This window comes from Coregonus lavaretus (assembly GCF_964263955.1).
Source record: "Coregonus lavaretus genome assembly, contig: HAP1_SCAFFOLD_6979, whole genome shotgun sequence".
Taxonomy (NCBI): Eukaryota; Metazoa; Chordata; class Actinopteri; order Salmoniformes; family Salmonidae; genus Coregonus; species Coregonus lavaretus.
Window position 1 is genome coordinate 9,565 of NW_028166316.1, and position 19,759 is coordinate 29,323.

The 19,759-nt window shown below is 46.6% G+C and overlaps 1 protein-coding gene across 1 annotated transcript; it reads left to right on the forward strand.

Moving 5' to 3' along the window:
* Positions 1–4,213: 4,213 nt before the first annotated feature.
* Positions 4,214–19,394, forward strand: LOC311114876 (peroxisome proliferator-activated receptor gamma coactivator 1-alpha-like; the record flags this gene model as incomplete). Its single annotated transcript, XM_084190108.1, has 7 exons — positions 4,214–4,408; positions 5,313–5,435; positions 6,362–7,661; positions 8,531–8,576; positions 9,970–10,043; positions 15,926–17,177; positions 19,298–19,394. Coding segments are annotated over 7 exons (3,087 nt in total), but the record flags the coding sequence as incomplete, so codon positions are not given.
* Between the last annotated feature and the right edge of the window lie 365 nt (positions 19,395–19,759).

The window sequence follows — 19,759 nt, forward strand, 5'->3', positions numbered from 1 at the left end:
CCTCTCCCTCCTTCCCTCCCCACTCTCCTCCCCCTCTCCCACCTTCCCTCCCCACTCTCCTCCCCCCTCTCCCCCTTCCCTCCCCACTCTCCTCCCCCTCTCCCACCTTCTCTCCCCCTTCCCTCCCCACTCTCCTCCCCCTCTCCCTCCTTCCCTCCCCACTCTCCTCCCCCTCTCCCTCCTTCCCTCCCCACTCTCCTCCCCCTCTCCCCCCTTCCATCCCCCCTCACCTCCCCCCTCCCCCTTCCCTCCCCCTCTCCTCCCCCCTCTCCCCCTTCCCTCCCCCCTCTCCTGCCTGTGTGACCAGCCTTCGTGTCAGCTCGACTAACGCCTCAGCGGCGGCTGACTTTAATTCATGTCCTCTGAAATCTGGGGCAATAATACAGAATTACATTATTTGTTTATCAAATCGAAATAAAATCTAATGCAGCTTTCTTGGCAGCGTTGAGACATTCAGGCGACTCCCCTCTCCACCTCCCCCTCGTCCACCCCCCCCGTTTCTGATTGTGCTGTGATTAGGTCTGGCTACTCGTTTAACATCGTCCGAGGGAATACCTTTGAAATTGTGAGTGAGAGAGAAATATACACTGAGTGTACAAAACATTAGCAAGACCTTCCTAATATTGAGTTGTACACAGTGTATCTCTAGACGAAGCAGCACAATTAAATTGTTAAGGCATTGATTTAACCCCAATCAATTCACGGGCCAATTTATTAAGAAATGTTTTCTGTCTGAGTGGACTGGTTTCTTTGGTTTGTTCCTCCCTGTATTTGCAGAGAGAGTCTAAACCATACTTTCAGTACCAGATGACTCATTTAGAATGAGAGGGTTTTTCTTCTTCTCCCTGAGTGGCTGTTGTAACAGTTTCTGTCTTTCATTTTAAGTTAACAGAAGTGCAAAACTTGTGTATATGAGATTAATCTATTTCTTATTAAATGGTCAGGTTTGTAATTGCAGAAACTTTTTTATAGTGGGTTTTTTATTCCCGTCCTTCAAAGATTTAAAGATGCATTGCCAAATGCCTACTTGAAATTTGATCCCTGGCGCGTTGCTCAGAGGCTTCAAATCTTCAAGAAGCAATTAGTTGTTTTAATTTGGCTTTTTGCCTCAGACTTCAAAAGTGTGTATTTACAAAAAAAACACACCCCCCTGTTATCAGGGGCATGAATTATATCTCTGGAACACAATGGCTCGGCGGAACTCAATAAAAGAGTTAAAGCAAGGACGATTTCAAAGACAGCCTGTCTGATAACAAAGGACCTCACCTGATAATGAACGACTGGTGTGCTTCTTTCTTTTCTCCAAAGTGAGGCAGGGGGATAAGCGGGTAGGAGGGATGGGGGAGAAACATGGAACGGCCCTACCGGCACTTGCCAGCATGCTTTATGGCTAATTGAAGTGCTTGGAGTAAAACAGCCATGAATGGCACCCTTTAGAATTGAAGCTGGTTAATATATTGTGATCCTACATGTAGCCTTGAATGGTTATTATCTCTTTAATTGGGTGAGGTCCATTAACCGGGATAGGAGAGATGGTGCTCCCACCGAGGTCATTTATTTGTTATTTTGCCACGCCCTTTTCAGTCTCTGACAGCTGCTGTGGTAATCGATAAAAGTGGACGCAGCCGTCAGTGGGTTGCCAGGTTAGCTCTGACGTCCTTCCCCTTTGGGGTTGCATATCTCAAACCACTCAGTCCAAGTGAGGGATTTCTCCCACGTGGGTGCTTTTCGGTGGTGAAGACTCAAGAGGTGGTGGATTGACTTTGGTCTAGTGAAGCGGCGTGAGGATGGTCTTAAGCTGGCATGGCAAAGCTGGGCTTTGCTGGACAGGGGCTCTCTCAAGAGGAGAACCACTTACTCAGGTCTCTTCTTTTTCCCCAGCCCCTGAAAATCCTCTGACTGGCCTGGGACTCTCACCAGCCTGAGCTTTAGCAAGGCCTATAGCATGACCGTCACGACTTGAGCTTTTACAAGTGTCCCTTTCACAGCATTACAGTCCTCTAGACTTTCGTAAGAGTTCTTCAAACTCTTTTTTTCAAACAGCAGACCTGGGTTCAAATACTATTTCAAATATCTCAAATACTTTCACAGACATTTGAAGTAAGTATTCAGATATATTTTATTTGAAAAGACATGTAGTTCAATATTTTAATGTATTTGGAAATACACTTGGAAAGTATTTGAAAATACACTATCTCAAATACACTCGCATGCATTTCACCCAGGTATTTGAAATAAGTGTTTGAAAATACTCTCAAATACAATTTGGTACACAATTTGGTTTTTACAAATAACCATTCAAAAACTCAAATAAAAGTACTTGTTTTGGGCTGTCTATTTGAAAATACTCAAATACACAGATTTTGTTGTTGTTGTTGAAATACCAGATACTCAAATACACATGTATTTGAACCCAGGTCTGGATTTGCCTAGGTTGTGTAGTATCCCGAGTGAAACTCAAAAGATTCCTGGGACCCCTCCCTGCCGATGAAGCTCAGTGGCCTTTTAAACTTTTACTGGCACTAGGTAAGATGGTGGTCTTGATTTCACTGCCAAAACGGCTGCATATATAGACTGGAAAAGGCTTGAGACTGGAAAGAGGTTTAAAAAAAAAAGTGTGACCCAAGCCTTCTGTGAAAAGTTGTTCAAGTTTAATCCAAACAGATGGTTCTCCATTAAAGCCTCGTTTGAGATAATCTGAAATGATCCCAGTTACAATTTTCTAGCTGAGGAGCGCGTGTTCGGTTCTAAGAAAAGGCTCTGTCTGTATCAATTGTTATTACCCACCCGCTTAGCGCTCGGCTAATAAAGTGGGATGTCGGAAAACTGTGAACGGCAACATAGGTTCCGGCACAGTGAATTGGAGCTCTTTGCAAGTAATTAAACAGCATGGTACCTCATCGGGAGCAATTTCCTGCAAACCATTTACTGCCAGTGCTGGCGTGGCCCCAGTCACCGTTTTGTTATCTCTGTGAAATATGTAACTTTTATGTTGTTAGAGGATGGATATCATATGAATGAGCATTGGATTCACATTCTCCTCACTGTCAGATGGCTAACACAAATGCTAAGGCTATCTGTATCATCTAAGCAAAAAAATGGAGGGGAAAAATGTAATGTCCGCTATCTTGGAAGCTCCAAAGCTTCTCCTGTCAAGAGCTATCCACAGCGGTGTGTAATCGTAGGAAACTCAGAGGGGTTGAATGGGAGCAAGCGGCCCGGGGTAATTGTATGCACGTGGGAGCCAAGCACGAGCAGGCAAGCAGCGCCCCTATCTTTAGGGATGTTTCCCCCTTGGCGCAATGATCGCTGCATGCTATCGGCGAGCGATGCTTATCCTGCCAAGGGATTTGTGGGGATTTGTGCTTATTCTTATTGGGCTCGCCATGGAGCGTCACTGTTTAACTTTTCCCCGGTTCCCCTGGGTTTTGGTCCTGGAACTTCCAGTGCCTATTGTCTCCCCCTCCATAATCCTCTGTCTCTCTCACCTCCCCTGTTGATGCTAAGTAGCCAACATCTCTCCCTCTCTGTCTCGTTCTCACCCTCTCTCATTATGTCACCCCTTTAAATGGGGAAACAGCTGCAGCAAACTCACAACATCCCCTTCAGAGGGGAACAAGAGGCGAAAACAGACAGACTTTATTTTGAAATGTTTACGTCAACCCCCACCACACACGCTTCTCGACGAACTTCAGTTGTCTTTTCCCGACACTTAAAAATATCCGATTCATTTAGCATTAGCAGGCGGTAATTCGCCTTATCGGAGGATTTCTCACAAACATCTTGTCGACAAGTCGATCGTTCCCTTTTCTGAGGGGAGAGTTGGGGGATTGAGGCGACTCAACTTCCCTCCCCCCTAGATACTTTGCTGTGTGTCAGCCTTGTTAATGGATTTCTTGGGGGAGATATTATTTTGGTCCAGTAAGCTGCATGCTTAAAATATGAGTGACAGGGCTGATTCTCATGCGCACAGAGAGAGAATGTTGTTTTTAAAAAGATAGGACTGCAGAAAAGAGCCACTCTGCTGCAAAACAGTCATACTCTATTAACAATAGAAGCGTGTGAACACCCACCCTCCCAACCCCCTCTGCAAAAAAAGACATACTGCTAAAGCAACTTCTCCAAACTAAAATGTTCTATTTCTCCCTCCCTCACACTCTCTCTTTCCATCTCTCTCCCTCCCTTTCTCTCTCTCTTCTCTTCCCCTCCTAAGAAGATAGATGAGGAAAATGAGGCCAATTTGCTGGCAGTGCTTACAGAAACCCTGGACAGCATCCCAGTGGACGAGGACGGATTGCCTTCGTTCGAGGCCCTGGCAGATGGGGACGTGACCAATGCCAGTGACCAGAGCTGTCCCTCCACCCCCGACGGCTCGCCGCGCACCCCCGAACCAGAGGAGCCCTCCCTGGTAAGACTCTGTTCCACCGACACCTCTTTTGTCCCTACCTCCACCACAACCACCACCCAATTCCCCACAATCCATGACTATACACCCTCATCCCGCAGCACACCCTGCCTCCAGCTTTGGCAACAACCCCCCCCCCCCAACCCCCCCCGTGCATATCTGTGTGCTGAGCTGACCATGATGCAGATGCCTGGATGAAAGAGAAAATCAAATGGATCAGTGTTAGCTGTGAGGTGCTAATTGCATTGTAGCGTCCGAACAGCGCCAATGTAACGATACATGCACAGCGGTGGGTCTGTTATGGTCGACACTATGCCACGGGCCTGGAAATCAATCTAGGGATGTAATGAGAAAATGAAATCCATCTCATCTCATCTAATGTCAGTGGGCCATACTAAACCATCATTGGAGAAAAGACCATTGTATTTGTTACGAAACACACTACAGAATTACATAACCTCTTCGATTAGGCCTTTCCTGAGGGAGTTTATTTTGTTCAGTCATAGTCCATGTTTTTAATGCCACCCCTCCCCATTGTTTTGTGAATCACACTAGTAAAGCACAGCCATTGTGTCCCCCAAAACACCTGCCATGGAAAGACCGGTTTCCTCTTTGACTTGTCCTGTTAACACTGTAAATAAAGAGGTAAAAGGCCTGTATTGATAGGCAGCAATGCATTTGTCTTCATCAGGTTTCTGTGTTTTTGTACAACTACACCAAGATAAATCAAACATCCTCAGTCGCACATTTACAAAAGCATTGATATTCTCTCTCTGATTGTTTAATTGAGTGAAATTATGACATTTCAGAGGCAGCGTTTGGCTAAACTCTAACTCTTCTCACCCCTTTTTTCTCTATTCGCTCTTCTTCCTCCCTTTCTTCCCTGTTCTGTTTGGGTCTTTCGCAGCTGAAGAAGCTACTTCTGGCACCCGCGAACTCCCAGCTCAGCTATAATCAATACATAGGTGACAAGGCACAAAACCATGCAGCCAGCAACCACCGGATCAGACCACCACCTGCTGTTGTCAAGGTAGCTACCCAGTCGTGCCATTGGTTCACTTCAAAGGCACCGCTTCCGCGGGCCACTCCATGTTTGTTTACCATCTCTGTTCTTTTTTTTTTATATTTTTTTTTTGCCGGCCTTGGAAGATGTTAAACTTCTGTTCCACTGTACCCTCCTGGGGGCCATCTTGTAATGAAAACAGCCTGATTGCCTGTTCGGCTTTCCAGGCGAGGCATCGGGACTGTTGTCTCATTAGCTAAAGCACTTATCTCCCCTCCCTTGTAACGTGTCTGTCGAAAATCAAACGTTGACAAGCATTCCTTGCAGTGAGATTGATGCTGATGACAAGATCTAAATATCTAGTCATACAGTCTCGATGTTGTTACCCTTTCTTACAATTGCTGTTCTGTAGAGCGAATGGGTTTCCATTTAGATTAATGTAGTATTTCAGTGGGTTTAATTAAAATGGGCACAGGAATGCCAATTAAATGAAGTAGGTGATTCCAGTATTTTGCTGCTTGCCGCATTTTATTGGAACATGATGAATGCACTTGAATATTTTTATTTAGTATGATAGCAAATCAATAATTGTTTACTCATCCTTGTTCGTATGAATATACGCCTGATATAAGTCCCTCAGTGCTTAAAAAACCTGAATTTGGAATGCCTTGGTAGCATTGTAGTCTGGTAAACAGTGCATACACACAGCTTACACATCTCTGAAAAGTCTATTTTTAAACCGTGCTTTTGACATCCATTTCTGGAGCACGGTGCTTGGAAGGCTCCCTGAGGACAGAGCTACTGCGGTGGCGCTCGGGGGCCATGCAATTAAGATGATGGGCGGGCGGCGCTCCTACCACCGCCTCCCAGACAGTTGGGCGACCCGCTATGCTGAACTTCACTCTCTCTCTTTTTCTTCCTCTCTTTCTTTGTCTTTCTACCTGCCCCTGCAGACGGAGAACTCCTGGAACAGCAAGCCGAGGGGGGGCTGTCCGCAGCAGAGCCGTCTAGTGAGGCGCCCGTGCACCGAGCTGCTGAAGTACCTGACTGCCACCGACGACATCCTCCTCCAGACCAAAGCCAGCGAAGCCAAGAGCGCCTGGGGGGGCGGCGGCAAAGACAAGGGCGGCCTGCCTGGCGCCTCTTCCTCCTCTTCCTCACCGTCCTCCACCACCTCCTTCTCCTCCCTCTCCTCCTCCTCCTCCTCGATCGCCTCCAAGAAGAAGTCGTCCTCGTCGTCTGTCGTGTCGCAGCAGCAGCAGCCACATCACCAGCGAGGTGAGAGCCGGGCTGCTGGCGAGTGTAGTGTGGCTGGTGTGGGGGCTGGGAAGTGGCGTCGTTGCGCTCATGGGGCTGGTGGCACTGAGGGACAGTCCGAACCGGCGGCGGCACCCGCTCCCGTCCCCCAGGCACGTAGGAACGACAGCGTCCATGCCTGCCCCAAACTGGAGCGCAGGCCGTCCAGTGAAGAAGGAAGGCCGCCAGGTCCGCAGCCTGCGGTGGACGCGGGGCGCCTGGCAGTCGCTAGATTCATTAGGTACATGCATTCTTATTCTCTCCCTTCTAGAGAGACAGGTCAGACAGGCAGCTGTGGGCGTTGCCGTAAGGCGGGTGAGTGCTGGGGCAGGCATGACCGCAGTGCGGCGGTGCCTAGGCACATCACCGTGACCATTAAGAAAAGAGAGGAGGAGCCGGGGCATCCATTGCTTAGCCAGCTGCTGACCTCCAAGCAGAGGCCCGCCCGCTATCAGGCCCACTTGCTCCCGTCCGCTACTACCCCTCAGCCTCGCAAGAGCAGTTCATCAAGAATAAGCTCTGGAGTCCTGGAGAGGGATGAGTGTCCCAGCCAGGCTATTGAGGTGGAGGAGAAGGAGCACAGAGGGACTGTCAATATCAATCCCGGCAGCTGGGGTCTCAGACAGGCCAAGGAGCCTGATTCGGACCCCCTGTTGGCCGAAAGCTTAGGCCTAGGCAGCTGGGTTAGCCAGCCAGACCAGGGGCTAGATTTGGGGCTGGGGCTGGGCTTGGGTTGGCTGGAGGTTGGCCTGGTGGAGCAGGCTGACTGTTTCGGGGAGGATGTTCGCGATGATGATGCCATGGGCAGCCCCATGGCGCTCTCACAGGGCCTGCCAAGCCCACTCTTCCCAGATTGTAGAATTCCAGACCCCACTCCCTCCGTCACACAAGGGCAGCAGCACCTACACAGGCAGGCAGTCTGCAGGCACCCCGATGACCAGGGCCTCACGTTGTTAGGTAATCATCGCTGCATCCCCGCCCTCTCTCTCTTCTCCCTCTCCTGCTCTAACCACTTCCCAGTTTGACTACACACTAACCCCAATGCTAATTCGACGCTATCACTCTGAGAACAAAAAATTAATTGCTAGGTGCACCATCTATTTCAAAAGGTATTCTTTAGAATTGGTACAGACCCTTGCCTCAAGATTGACTTAACGGGGAGGTGGGAGAGGGGTAGTAGTAGCCTGTTATGTTTTGATACACTATGGCATCTGTTAAGTCAACCACTATCTGGCTGGATCAAGCTGAGTGTGCTGAATGTCTACCTAGCTAGTCTGGGCAGGGCAATGCTCTAATGACTTAGTTGTCTGACTGAGCAACACTCTTTAACTGCAGTTGGAGACAGCCAGAGCCTCAGGCAACTGCGCAAGCTTCCTTGACTCTCCTTTCTTCCTCTGCTTTTGGTTCCAAATGCATGCGACAATTACTTCATAGCCACTACCACCACTGCCTCCCATTGCCATGTGTGCTGTTTGTGCCGTCGTATCTTTCGTTTTTTTTATTGAGTGGGATATCTGTGTGAAACTCTGTACTCTGGACACTTGCCAATGCCATCACTTCATCCTGCCTCACAAAGTGAACAGTCAAACCCCCCCCCACCACCACAAAATAACATACAGACAGGGTCAATAGAGAAAGCTTATTGTTTTTTTGCTCTTGTAAACCAATAGCAAGAGAGCATTATGCTAACCGTACTGGGTTGGGTATTTGTAATGTTACCTGCTGTTAATGCTCCAATTGATTTGCAGATGTGGACCTGATCTCTTCTGCCTCAACTTGTTATCTATCTAGTTAAATAATTACCCATGCTCCTTTGTGTTCTGCAGCCAAACCAACCACCTTGCCACTTTCTTTGACCCCAGAGTCTCCAAAGTAAGTGCAAGAGTTTTTCAACATTCTACATAGAACAGACAAAACAAAACAAAATAACAAAGATACACTACATGACCAAAAGTATGTGGACACCTGCTCATTGAACATCTCATTACACAATCATGGGCATTAATATGGAGTTGGTCCCCCCTTTGCTGCTATAATAGCCTCCACTCATCTGGAAAGGCTTTCCACTAGATGTTGGAACATTGCTGCGGGGACTTGCTTCCATTCAGCCACAAGAGCATTAATGAGGTCGGGCACTGATGTTGGCCGATTACGCCTGGCTCATAGTCGGCGTTCCAATTCATCCCAAAGGTGTTTGATGGGGTTGAGGTCAGGGCTCTGTGTAGGCCAGTCAATTTCTTCAACAAACCATTTCTGTATGGACCTCGCTTTGTGCACAGGGACATTGTCATGCTGAAACAGGAAAGGGCCTTCCCCAAACTGTTGCCAAGAAGTTGGAAGCACAGAATTGTCTAGAATGTCATTGTATACTGTAGCGTTAAGATTTCCCTTCACTGGAACTAAGGGCCCTATCCCGAACCATGAAACACAGCCCCAGACCATTATTCCTCCTCCACCAAACTTTACAGTAGGCATTGTTGCATTGTGCCAGGTAGCATTCTCCTGGCATCCGCCAAACCCAGATTCGTCCATCGGACTGCCAGATGGTGAAGTGTGATTCATCACTCCAGAGAACGCGTTTCCACTGCTCCAGAGTCCAATGGCGGCGAGCTTTACACCACTCCAGCCAACGCTTGGCATTGCGCAGGGTGATCTTAGGCTTGTGTGTGACTGCTCGGCCATGGAAACTCATTTCATGAAGCTCCCGACGAACAGTTATTGTGCTGACGTTGCTTCCAGAGGCAGTTTGGAACTCTCTAGTGAGTGTTGCAACCGAGGACAGACCATTTTTACACGTTACGCACTTCAGCACTCTGCGGTCTCGTTCTGTGAGCTTATGTGGCCTACCACTTCGCGGCTGAGCCGTTGTTGCTCCTAGACGTTTCCACTTCACAATAATAGCACTTACAGTTGACCGGGGCAACTCTAGCAGGGCAGAAATTTGACAAACTGAGGTGGCATCCTATGATGGTGCCACGTTGAAAGTCACAGCTCTTCAGTAAGGCCATTCTACTGCCTATGTTTGTCTATGGAGATTGCATGGCTGTGTGCTCGATTTTATACACCTGTCAGCAACGGGTGTGGCTGAAATAGCCGAATCCACTAATTTGAAGGGGTGTCCACATACTTTTGTATATGTAGTGTAAATCAAAAGACAAACAATGTGCACCAAGATGAGGCTTTGTCTCATTTCCATTTCTAAGATCACAAAGGCCTTCATTAATGTCACAGTAAAACGGTGTGTTCAATCTCTTTTGTCTTTCAGTGACCACAAGGGATCACCGTTTGAGAACAAAACCATTGAACGCACATTGAGTGTGGAGATCTCTGGAACCCCAGGTAAGAATGTGTTTTCAGTGAATTTATGAATAAAGATCATCCATATATAAATGAGTGGGGCTTGATGCAAATGTTCACACAAATTACAGAGTAGCTCACCTTGCTTTGTAACGGTATAATGGTAAACCCCTGCTCTCTCACTAAGCCAGTTAGGGGTTACATTCCAGTCACTACCCCGGGGCTTTTCACACCATCTTGATAGTTCCATAAAAGTTCAGAGTTCAAGGTGAAGGACTAGGACACAGGGAGACATGTTTTATATGCCTCACTATTGATTAAGAGATCCAATCTCCTTTGGGTTTATTTGACAGATCCCCCTCCTCTCTGTGAATAGTTAATATGCTGCCACTCCTCTTCTCTCTCTCTCTCTCTCTCTCTCTCTCTCTCTCTCTCTCATATGCCGGGATCTTAATGCTCTTTGACTGCGATACTCACTTAACCAATACATCACCGACAAACTGATGTGGCATTATTATTGTTTTAATTGGTTTTGCCACATAATTCGATTTGACCGACATTATCTGTGTCTTTTTTTTCTCCTCAGAAGGTCTGGTAATTTCATTAGAGACATGGAAGGTATTCTCCCATTTTAAGGCTCTGTATTTATGGAAAGGATGCAATTTTTCAAATGGGGTCAACGCAGGGGGATTTTAATATTATTATTGTCATTATCCCTGTATATTACATACTTATTCATTAAGTACGTCGGTGAGAAGCTATAGGCAAAAGGTAATTAAAAGCCAGACGAAGTGAATGTCAGCCAAAGCTAAAACACCAGGCTTCAGCAGTTCTCTCTCTCTCTCTCTCTCTCTCTCTCTCTCTCTCCCCCTATTTCTCTCTCTCTCTCTACCCCTATTCTCTCTCTCTCTCTCTCTCTCTCTCTCTCTCTCTCTCTCTCTCTCTCTCTCTCTCTCTCTCTCTCTCTCTCTCTCTCTCTCTCTGTGTGTGTGTGAATTATGCAGGTAATTATTTCAGTGTCCTCCCTCCCAACCCCCCCACTCCTTCCCTGAGATTAATCATCCCAGGTCAATAAAAGCAAAATGGCGGCCCTTTTCTTCTCCTTCACATTGTCAATGGACCTTTTGGTATTCATTTTCTAGCGGATAAAATAAATGGCCCTCGACATAACACACCTGACTCGCCTCCTAGAGTCAAGGTGGCATTTTGTTTGGGAACAAGGCCCAATAGGAATGAATTATCTGGAGTCTCTTTAGAGTCGGAGATGGGGTAGATTTGTGGGACACCAAAGCCCCAAGGGGGTTCCTCCAGATGACCAAGCTCCGATTTGCCATTTAACCCTGTGTTTACATAAGCATCAGAGGTTAGAGGGGACACCCATAGGGAATTAAGAGCTATGGAGCAATCAAACTGTTCATATTTCTTTATTTTTACTGCTTCTGACCTCGGGCTTCAATCCCATTCTCCTCATGTCCCTGTGTTCCTGCTTCAGCGATAGTTAATAAAGCCAAACTCTGACTCCACTGCCCTTTGCAGATTTGGGATTAGATATTAGGGGAAAAGCCATTAGAAGAAAAAGCTAATGGATACTGAGCCCCTTACGTTTTAGGATTAGTCTAGTCCCGTGTGGTAAGCGACTCAGGAATGCCTGATATGGAGAAACAGGGGGAATAAAATCTCTGTGATCCCTTGAGTTAATGTGTCCTCAGTAGAACGGTTCCGGTAGATCTGGAGATGATGGTTCTTTAATTGATAACCAGGTGGAGTTAAGCCAAAGGGGGAGGGGCCACCTTCAGGTGGAAGTATGTCAGTGCTTCAATCGGACATGGAATTTTCCGTGGCAAGTTTAAAGCTACAATATTTTACTTTTTGGGCGATCTGACCAAATTCACATAGAAATGTGAGCTATAGATCTTGAAACAAGTCTAAGAAGCGGTAGATTTGTTCTATGTGTGCTATTTCTATGCTTCCCGTTCTTAAATTTAATTTTTGCTTCTTTTACTTTTGATTTTGTACACCAGCTTCAAACAGCTGAAAATATATTTCACAGCGGTTTAGATGGTACAATGATTCTCTACACTATGACTGCTTGGTTTGTCACATAAACTGAAATTAGACGAACTATTAGAATTTTTCAACCAGGAAATGGTGGAGCGATTTCTGCATAGTGCATCTTTAAGGAGAGACACTTGTATGTCTTTATTAGGAGTTGTAGTACAGTAGTAGGTTAGCATTTCAGTTGTAAACTTTTCCATGACATGGGGGTCATTCTTCAATTTGCGTCCCTTGCCTTTGCAACTATGAAAAACACTATAAATGACAAATAGTTACACATCATACATGTTTTTTTTTTATATTGAACTCTTTATCAATGATAAAACATCATGCAAGTCCTTTATACTGCAAATCTTTGTTTATGCATTGTTTAAAGTACTTAGGGTAAGCAAATTGGCTTGTCCCAGTAGTGATGTGTAGAGTTATACTGACATGTTTTGGGGATTTAGAGATATCTATCTATTATTTTGAATGCTAGAAAGTGAAGAAAAGTTTTTAATATATTGTATAGATCAATAAAAACAAAGGCGATTAAAATACATTTTTTGTACTAGTATAATGTCTGTCAGTTTTATGTCATTGGTGTTACCACCTTGAAAATCTCTCATTACAAAGATAGTGTTATGATGCAATGTATCTTACTGTTGTACATTGCAATGTGTCAATGTTATTGCATCTGTCCCTACTCAAATAAATGAAAATTAATGAAGTCCTACCTTGAGCATTCCCTCCAGTGGCAAACTGTTATCGTGAGAGGGGTCTAAATCCAGTGTCACTTGTTGTTAGTCAATTTAAATAAGGGAAATAACATTGTGAGCAAAATTATTAATCATATCACTTTAGTAAATGGTTAATGACCTTAGATTTAGTACTACAGTACTTTAGTACTACATAGAGCCATGACTACATGGAACTCTATTCCACATCAAGTAACTGATACAAGCAGTAAAATTAGATTTAAAATACTGATAAAAAATACACCTTATGGAACAGCGGGGAATGTGAAGCAACACAAATATAAGCACAGACATATGCATACACACACATGATAATATACGCACTATACACACGTACACATGGATATTGTGTTGTAGATATGTGGTAGTGGAGTAGGGGCCTGAGGGCACACAGTGTGTTGTGAAATCTGTTATGAATGTATTGTAATGTTTTTAAAATTGTATAACTGCCTTAATTTTGCTGGACCCCAGGAAGAGTAGCTGCTGCCTCGGCAGGAACTAATGGGGCTCCTTAATAAATACAAATACAAATCTGTGGCCTCCATTTAACAAAATCCACAATAACCAAAAATGTTTCATTGGTGTAACCACTCTTACTGGTGGCACAATGTTATCCTACAGTACACTCTTTGAAAAAGTGTTCCAAAAGGCTTCTTCGGCTGTTCCCATAGGAGACCCCGTTTTGGTTTCAGGTAGAACCCTTTTGGGTTCCATGTAGAACCCTCTGTGGAAACGGTTCTACCTGGAACCAAAAAGGGTTCTTCAAAGGGTTCTCCTATGCGGACAGCCGAAGAACCATTTTAGGTTCAAGATAGCACCTTTTTTCCCTAAGAGTGTAATGATAAAAAGTATTTAAAGTCATTAAACTGCCATAGTAGTTGATTTAGAATGGGAAGATGTACCCAAATACATTTAAATAAAAAATAAAAAATGAGAAGGTAAACATTTTCCTAAATCCCCAAATGCCACCGCAATTCAAGAACGACGCATAGGGTGTAACATTGTTTCTTCATTATCAGTAGTAGTAGTAGTAGTAGTAAGAAAAGTAATTGTAATTAGCTTCTATTCAGAATTTGATACTGCTAACTGTACACTAGCATCATTTTACTATGGCCTAGGCCCTCTCCCACCTCCCCCATAAGGTAAACCTGAGGCAACCCCACTACTCAGAGAGAGCCCATGGATTTGACTGGAAGGACTAATCTCCTTTTGCTAATAGATTTACTGTGTTGTCTTTAATTACAGTATCTCATGACACCGGGGTTGGGTCTATGTGTTGCTATTTGCATGGCTTACCACCGGATCAACTCTTTAAGCCCTGAGTTGGCGTCGGAGTCGTTTGCTCGGAGGTCTCTTCGCAATTTACAGTCCCGGAAAGAAACAGATTAGAGAAAAAAAACTCTGCTCGCTATATGATTGGTGTTTGTGTCTGCCGAGCATCCATCACAAGCCGGTTTGACTGAGAGCCGCATATTTATCTAATTCTTATTTCACCCCAGCACTAATGGCTCCTAGTTTATGACCCTACTGCGCATTGTTTTGCACAGATGGCGTTTCATTGGCGAAACAGAAGTTCCTCGGGCACCGCGCCGGCCCTCCCTTCCCTTTTCATAGCTCATTTCATTGGCGTAATGATAAATATAGCCCTGTTTCTCATCTCTCTCTCTCTGAAATACTGCATCAAGTCTCTATGTCGCTATCGGTGTACCACGTCTGACTGTTAAAGAGGGATGGGGGTTTGCGGTTCGGCTTTACCGTAAAATCCAGATAAGTCTAGATGATAAAATGGTTGGATTAGACAGTCCAAACTCAGGAAATGGCCCCGGAACTGCATTTTTCTCTCTCTCACTCTCTCTCTCTCACTCTCTCTTTCTCTTTCTGTCTCTTTCTCTTTTTTTTTTCAGGCTCAAAGTCTCCCCAGTAAATACTCTTACACAGGTTTGATACTAATAGCTGTTATTTGGTGCAATTCACTGCAAGGGAGAGTGATGTGCATTCATAACAATGGCAAAGACAGGGAGCGTAGGTGTTCAAAGTGCCTGAGCTCCACTCCAGAGAGGGAGGCTGTATGTGACTGTTGTGTGTGTCTGTGTCCGTGTGTGCATGCCTGTGTATTTGTCTAGAGGAGAAAGACGGACAGTGAAAAAAAGAGAGATGGTTAGAGAAAGAGAGAGAGAGAGATTGAACCAGAGAGGACGGCAGACCGGGAGAAAGGAGGGGAAGAGACAAGAGGGAGACAGAGGGAAAGGGACTGCCTACCTAGCGCTGGTTGTTTGTGTGATAGTTAACAATGCTATAAAGCAGGCCCATCTCAGGACTTCTCATATAACTGCCATCTGTCGGCTCGTAAATCTGTCAGGAGGGGTCGGGTTCGGCACGAACCACAGAGAGGCAAGCAGGATCTGAGAAGAATGACAACCCATTCCCCCGGCAGACACTGAGCCTCCATTACCACTCAGACATCTCCCCCGCGCCAAGCCGACACTATCGTATGACAGCACAGTGGCACGCTATAGCAACATGCAGCTCTGAAAACGGACGCATCTCGCTACCCGACATATCTCGCTCCCTTGACTTGCAGTAGAGAGAAGAAGCCCGAAACATAGGACATTTGTGATAGATTTTCAAAACTGAGCCCAAAGGTCTTTGCTTTTATTGAAATCGCTTGGCCATCATCCAACGTGTAGGCTATATTCGATGGTTACATTTTCAAAGGACGCTCCACTCGAGGAGGATGTTTGTCCGCTGCCGATGTTTTTCTCTCCTTCCTGAATGAGGGATTGTCCAAGGTCAGGGAGGGAGGGATGGATGGCGGTGGTAACCGAGCCGTGTAGCGGCTCTACCATATTAAATTACACAGAGCATTGCATTAATCTGTCAAGATTGCAATAAAATACGGATCAGGATTAGGAGCAGGAATGAAAGTGAATATTTTAATCAACCCCTGTGTGTGTCCACTGTCTTTAAACAGGTTGTGGGGAGTGCGAGGAGAGGGGGGTAGGTGGGGAGGTAGAATGCATTATATTTCCATTCTCTTTTATCGACCCTCTCTCTCTCGCCCCCTCCCGCCCTCCCTCTCTCCCCCTCCCTCCCTCTCTCTCTCCCCCTCCCTCCCTCCCTCCCTCTCTCCAGGTCTGACACCACCTACCACGCCCCCCCACAAAGCCAGTCAAGAGATCCCTTTCAAAGCATCGCTCAAAACCAAGTTGTCTTCATGCTCCTCATCTGCCCTGGCGTGCAAAAGGGCTCGGCTGAGCGAGGCGGACCCCTGCAGACCCCTAGCCCCAACCCTGGCCCCAGGCAGGAAGGGTCCCGAGCAGACTGAGCTGTACGCCCAGCTAAGCAAAGCGTCCACTGCCCTCCCCACCTCTGTGGTTGCTGCGACGACAGGGGTTTGCCAGGAGGAGCACTGCGGCGGCAACAACAAGCGGAGTGTCCAGCCTCGCTGCTATGGCGACCACGACTATTGTCAGTCCACGGCGGCCAGCACAAAACAGGACCCTGCCGCCGGCGCTAACGCTAATGCGGCTGATGCTACCATTACCATAACGACTGCTACGACAACCCCTCTGAAGCCCAATCCGGGTATGGTGGAGGACAGGCATGTGGAATGTAAGGACTCAGCCATGCCACCCTCCTCATTTTCCTCCTCCTCTTCATCCTCTACATCTCCTCCTCCATCTTCATCCTCTTTGGCCAAGCAGCTGCAGCAGCAGCAGAGTTCTTCCCCTGTGGGTAAGGAGGCTAGGGGGCAGGTCCGGACCCCCACCACCCAGGACAAACCACCCCCACCACAGACCCCAGAAGGGGACCAGCACTCCGCCAGCAGGAAGCAGCCCCTGCGAGACCAGGAGATCCGGGCGGAGCTCAACAAGCACTTTGGCTGCCCCCAGCAAGCTATCTATAGCCAGGGTGAGAAGGGGGAGGAGGTGGTGGTGGTGGTGGAGGAGGGGAGACAGGGAGGAGGGGAGATGACCGGAGCGCCGCAGCCGCCCAAGGAGAGCCCTGCTTGGGACGAGTACTACCGCAAGCTCCCTGGTTATGGGTCTGGTTCTACTGGGTACCTGCACCCGGGCCTCTCTCCCTTCCACGAGGAGCTGGAGGATCGCGGCACCGAGGGGCGCTTCCTCTACCCCTGGGAGGGCACCCCCCTGGACCTGCTTTTCGAGTCCTGCTCGCCGTCCTGCTCGCCGTCCAGCTGCTCCCCCTCACGGGGCTCCGTCTCGCCCCCCTCCTCCCTCCTCCTCTCCCCCAGACACTTCCGATGGCCCCGCTTGGGCTCCCCCTCCTCCCGCTCTCGCTCCCGCTCCCGCTCCCGCAGTTCCTCCTCCCACCACCGGAGACGCTCCCTCTCCAGCTCACCCGACGGACGCCCCTCCTCCAGGTGAGTAAACCCTCAATCTCTACTCACTGTGGCTAGGTTCCCATGTCCATACTACCACACCACTTAGAAGTCTTGCCCAATATATCTACTACTTAGCTTCATTCTAAGTAGCATGCCAGTGTGGATATCGGAATACAGCCAACTAACACGTTCCCTCCTGGTGGGTGACGTTTCCCTTCTGTTGTTTGAACGTTGCCTAAGCGTTGTGGGCGGCTCTGACGGTGCTCCCGGCAGGGGGCAGACAGCTCAGTCGTGTAAACAGGTCAGAGACGGAGTCAGGAGAGGATAGTCTCTTCAGTCTCCCAGTATGGGGCCTCTAGCTGCTTCTGCATCCCCAGCCTGAGATAGAATCATGGAGAAGACTTGTTATGTTCCAGAGGAAAGAGGCTTTTTACAATAGGAGAGAGTGTGGCAGGGCCAGGGAGAATCCTTACTGGCTGGACGACTACAGTGGATTGTGTTAGGCTGGTGTAGTGAGGCTAGCCAAGCTCAACTCTCTCAGTGCGTTACTACAGAGCAGAGGCCATATGTTTCACACTTCTCAGAGTAGGAGTGCAGATCTAGGATCAGGTCCCTCCTGTACATATAATCTTATTCATTATGATCTAAAGGGGAAACTGATCCTAAATCAGCACTCCTACTCTGAGAAGCTTGTACATGCAGACCCAGGGTTCCACTAGCAGATACCAGACATGGAGGTTTGGTGTGTTAGTCAAACTGTAAATCTGAGAAGGCGGCAACTAGGAAAATAAGCAGTGCCTTAGGCGTTGTGCTTTGGTTGCTTCAACGTTGTCAAAGCCTCTTTTCCCCTGGCAATGATTGTTATCTGAGCATTTTGTCACTCATTCCCACCTCCGTTTACCCGGGATCTACTATTTGATGTGGTGCGTGTTGTTTTAGGCAGCATCTGTTGTTTTACTGAGCGCCAGGCGAAACCCCCCAGAGATGAAAGCCAGAGTTTAGTTCTTTATCCCCTCATCTGAAAACAATGTACATCATCACAGCAGCCCAGGATAACTACATTTCCCATGGTTCCCTTTGATCAGAGCAAAGGGGGTTATGTTTTTTTTTTTTTACGGATATACTCTAGATACTGAGTAGAACTACAAATATAAGGAGACTTTATCAGCAGTCTTGCATTGAGTGCCTTGCAAACTGGATAGACTATTCATTCAATTCCCTCACGTTCATAAGTGAGTTTAAGTTGGTTTGCTGGGTTACTGAAAGGTCAGTCTCAATGGAGGTTAGCTTTGCCTTCTGTTTTGTAGTCTTTTATCTTTGATAAATCACTCACGCTGAGGACTATCGCCAACATTATGATACAATACACAGAGACGGTCACTAGGTTGCTAAAGATGTCACGGGTAGTTGAAAGAAGAAAAGCGGGGAAAAGTAACCTCATAAAAGGTTAAGGATACCTGAGTAAAAAGTATCTCAATCTCAAGAACTCAAAGTAAAAAATATTCTACACATTTTTCTCAAGTACTCCCCCACTCTTTTCAAACTCTCGACTTCCTTAACTCTGTGGACGTTCGACCATAGACTAACTTCTCTTCTTCTATTATTCAAGTCTCCCTTCTTCAGCATCAGTTCAATAATAAAGCAATGGGAGCTAAAGAGCCTGTACTCTGTAGGGACCTTCCCCTCATTTAACATAGATACGAGGTGCTTGTACAGTACATACTGGCCCTGATGGGAGGAAAGGTGAGAACATTTCTCCCAGCTGCACTGTGGAGGAGAAGAGTGAAGGAAGTCAAATTCGGTCAAACTAGGAAAATGTGCTGAATATATTTGGACTTTTGGTTATGTGTTTTTTAAGGTCAGATTTGACACTGTGGCTCTGTCATCTTGTAAGAAAAGGCTATTATTTAGGAATGCTTAAGTACAGTGAGTGTCATGTCTAGACAATATTATCTGTTTCAGAGATACGCATCTCAGATATGATTTCATTTATTTAAATAATGCTCGCAGTCAACAAGACTGAATTATGCAGAATGCACAGTTACATTTAGACAATACTTTAAAAACACAAGATACTACATTTCATTAAAACCTTTTTTTAATTATAAGACTCTGGATGATTGATATCTTGATGATTAATATGTATTCTGTTTTTGCAGGTCTCGCCACAACATGGACTCCAGCACATTGCGGTCCAGGACCCACAAAAGCCCTCACTCACAGTCCAGATCCCCCCTCAGTCGCAGGCCAAGGTAAGGGTCCACCACATCCCTAACACTAAACCAGGGGTAAATAGCTTAGGTCCCTGATGATCCAGTCCCTTCAGTTAATGCTAGTTTTCGTCCTTGCCTTTTAACCAAAAACTTGTATTGATTGAAAACCAGCAGGATTGTGGAACACGGTGTAGAATATTGGCACTCTTTCCTTAGCCATTGATTAGTCCAACGACACCAGACAAGCCAAAGTCCTATCTTCCCATCTCTCTAATGCATGGCCACATCTGACGAGAGAGTTAGGAGAGAAAAGTTGCACTTCTTTCCCCCGGACTAAGCTGAAAGTAATGATGTGAAGTAATGCTGACAGTGGCAGCTGTCCAGCTCCCTACTGTGCGTCTCACCCGC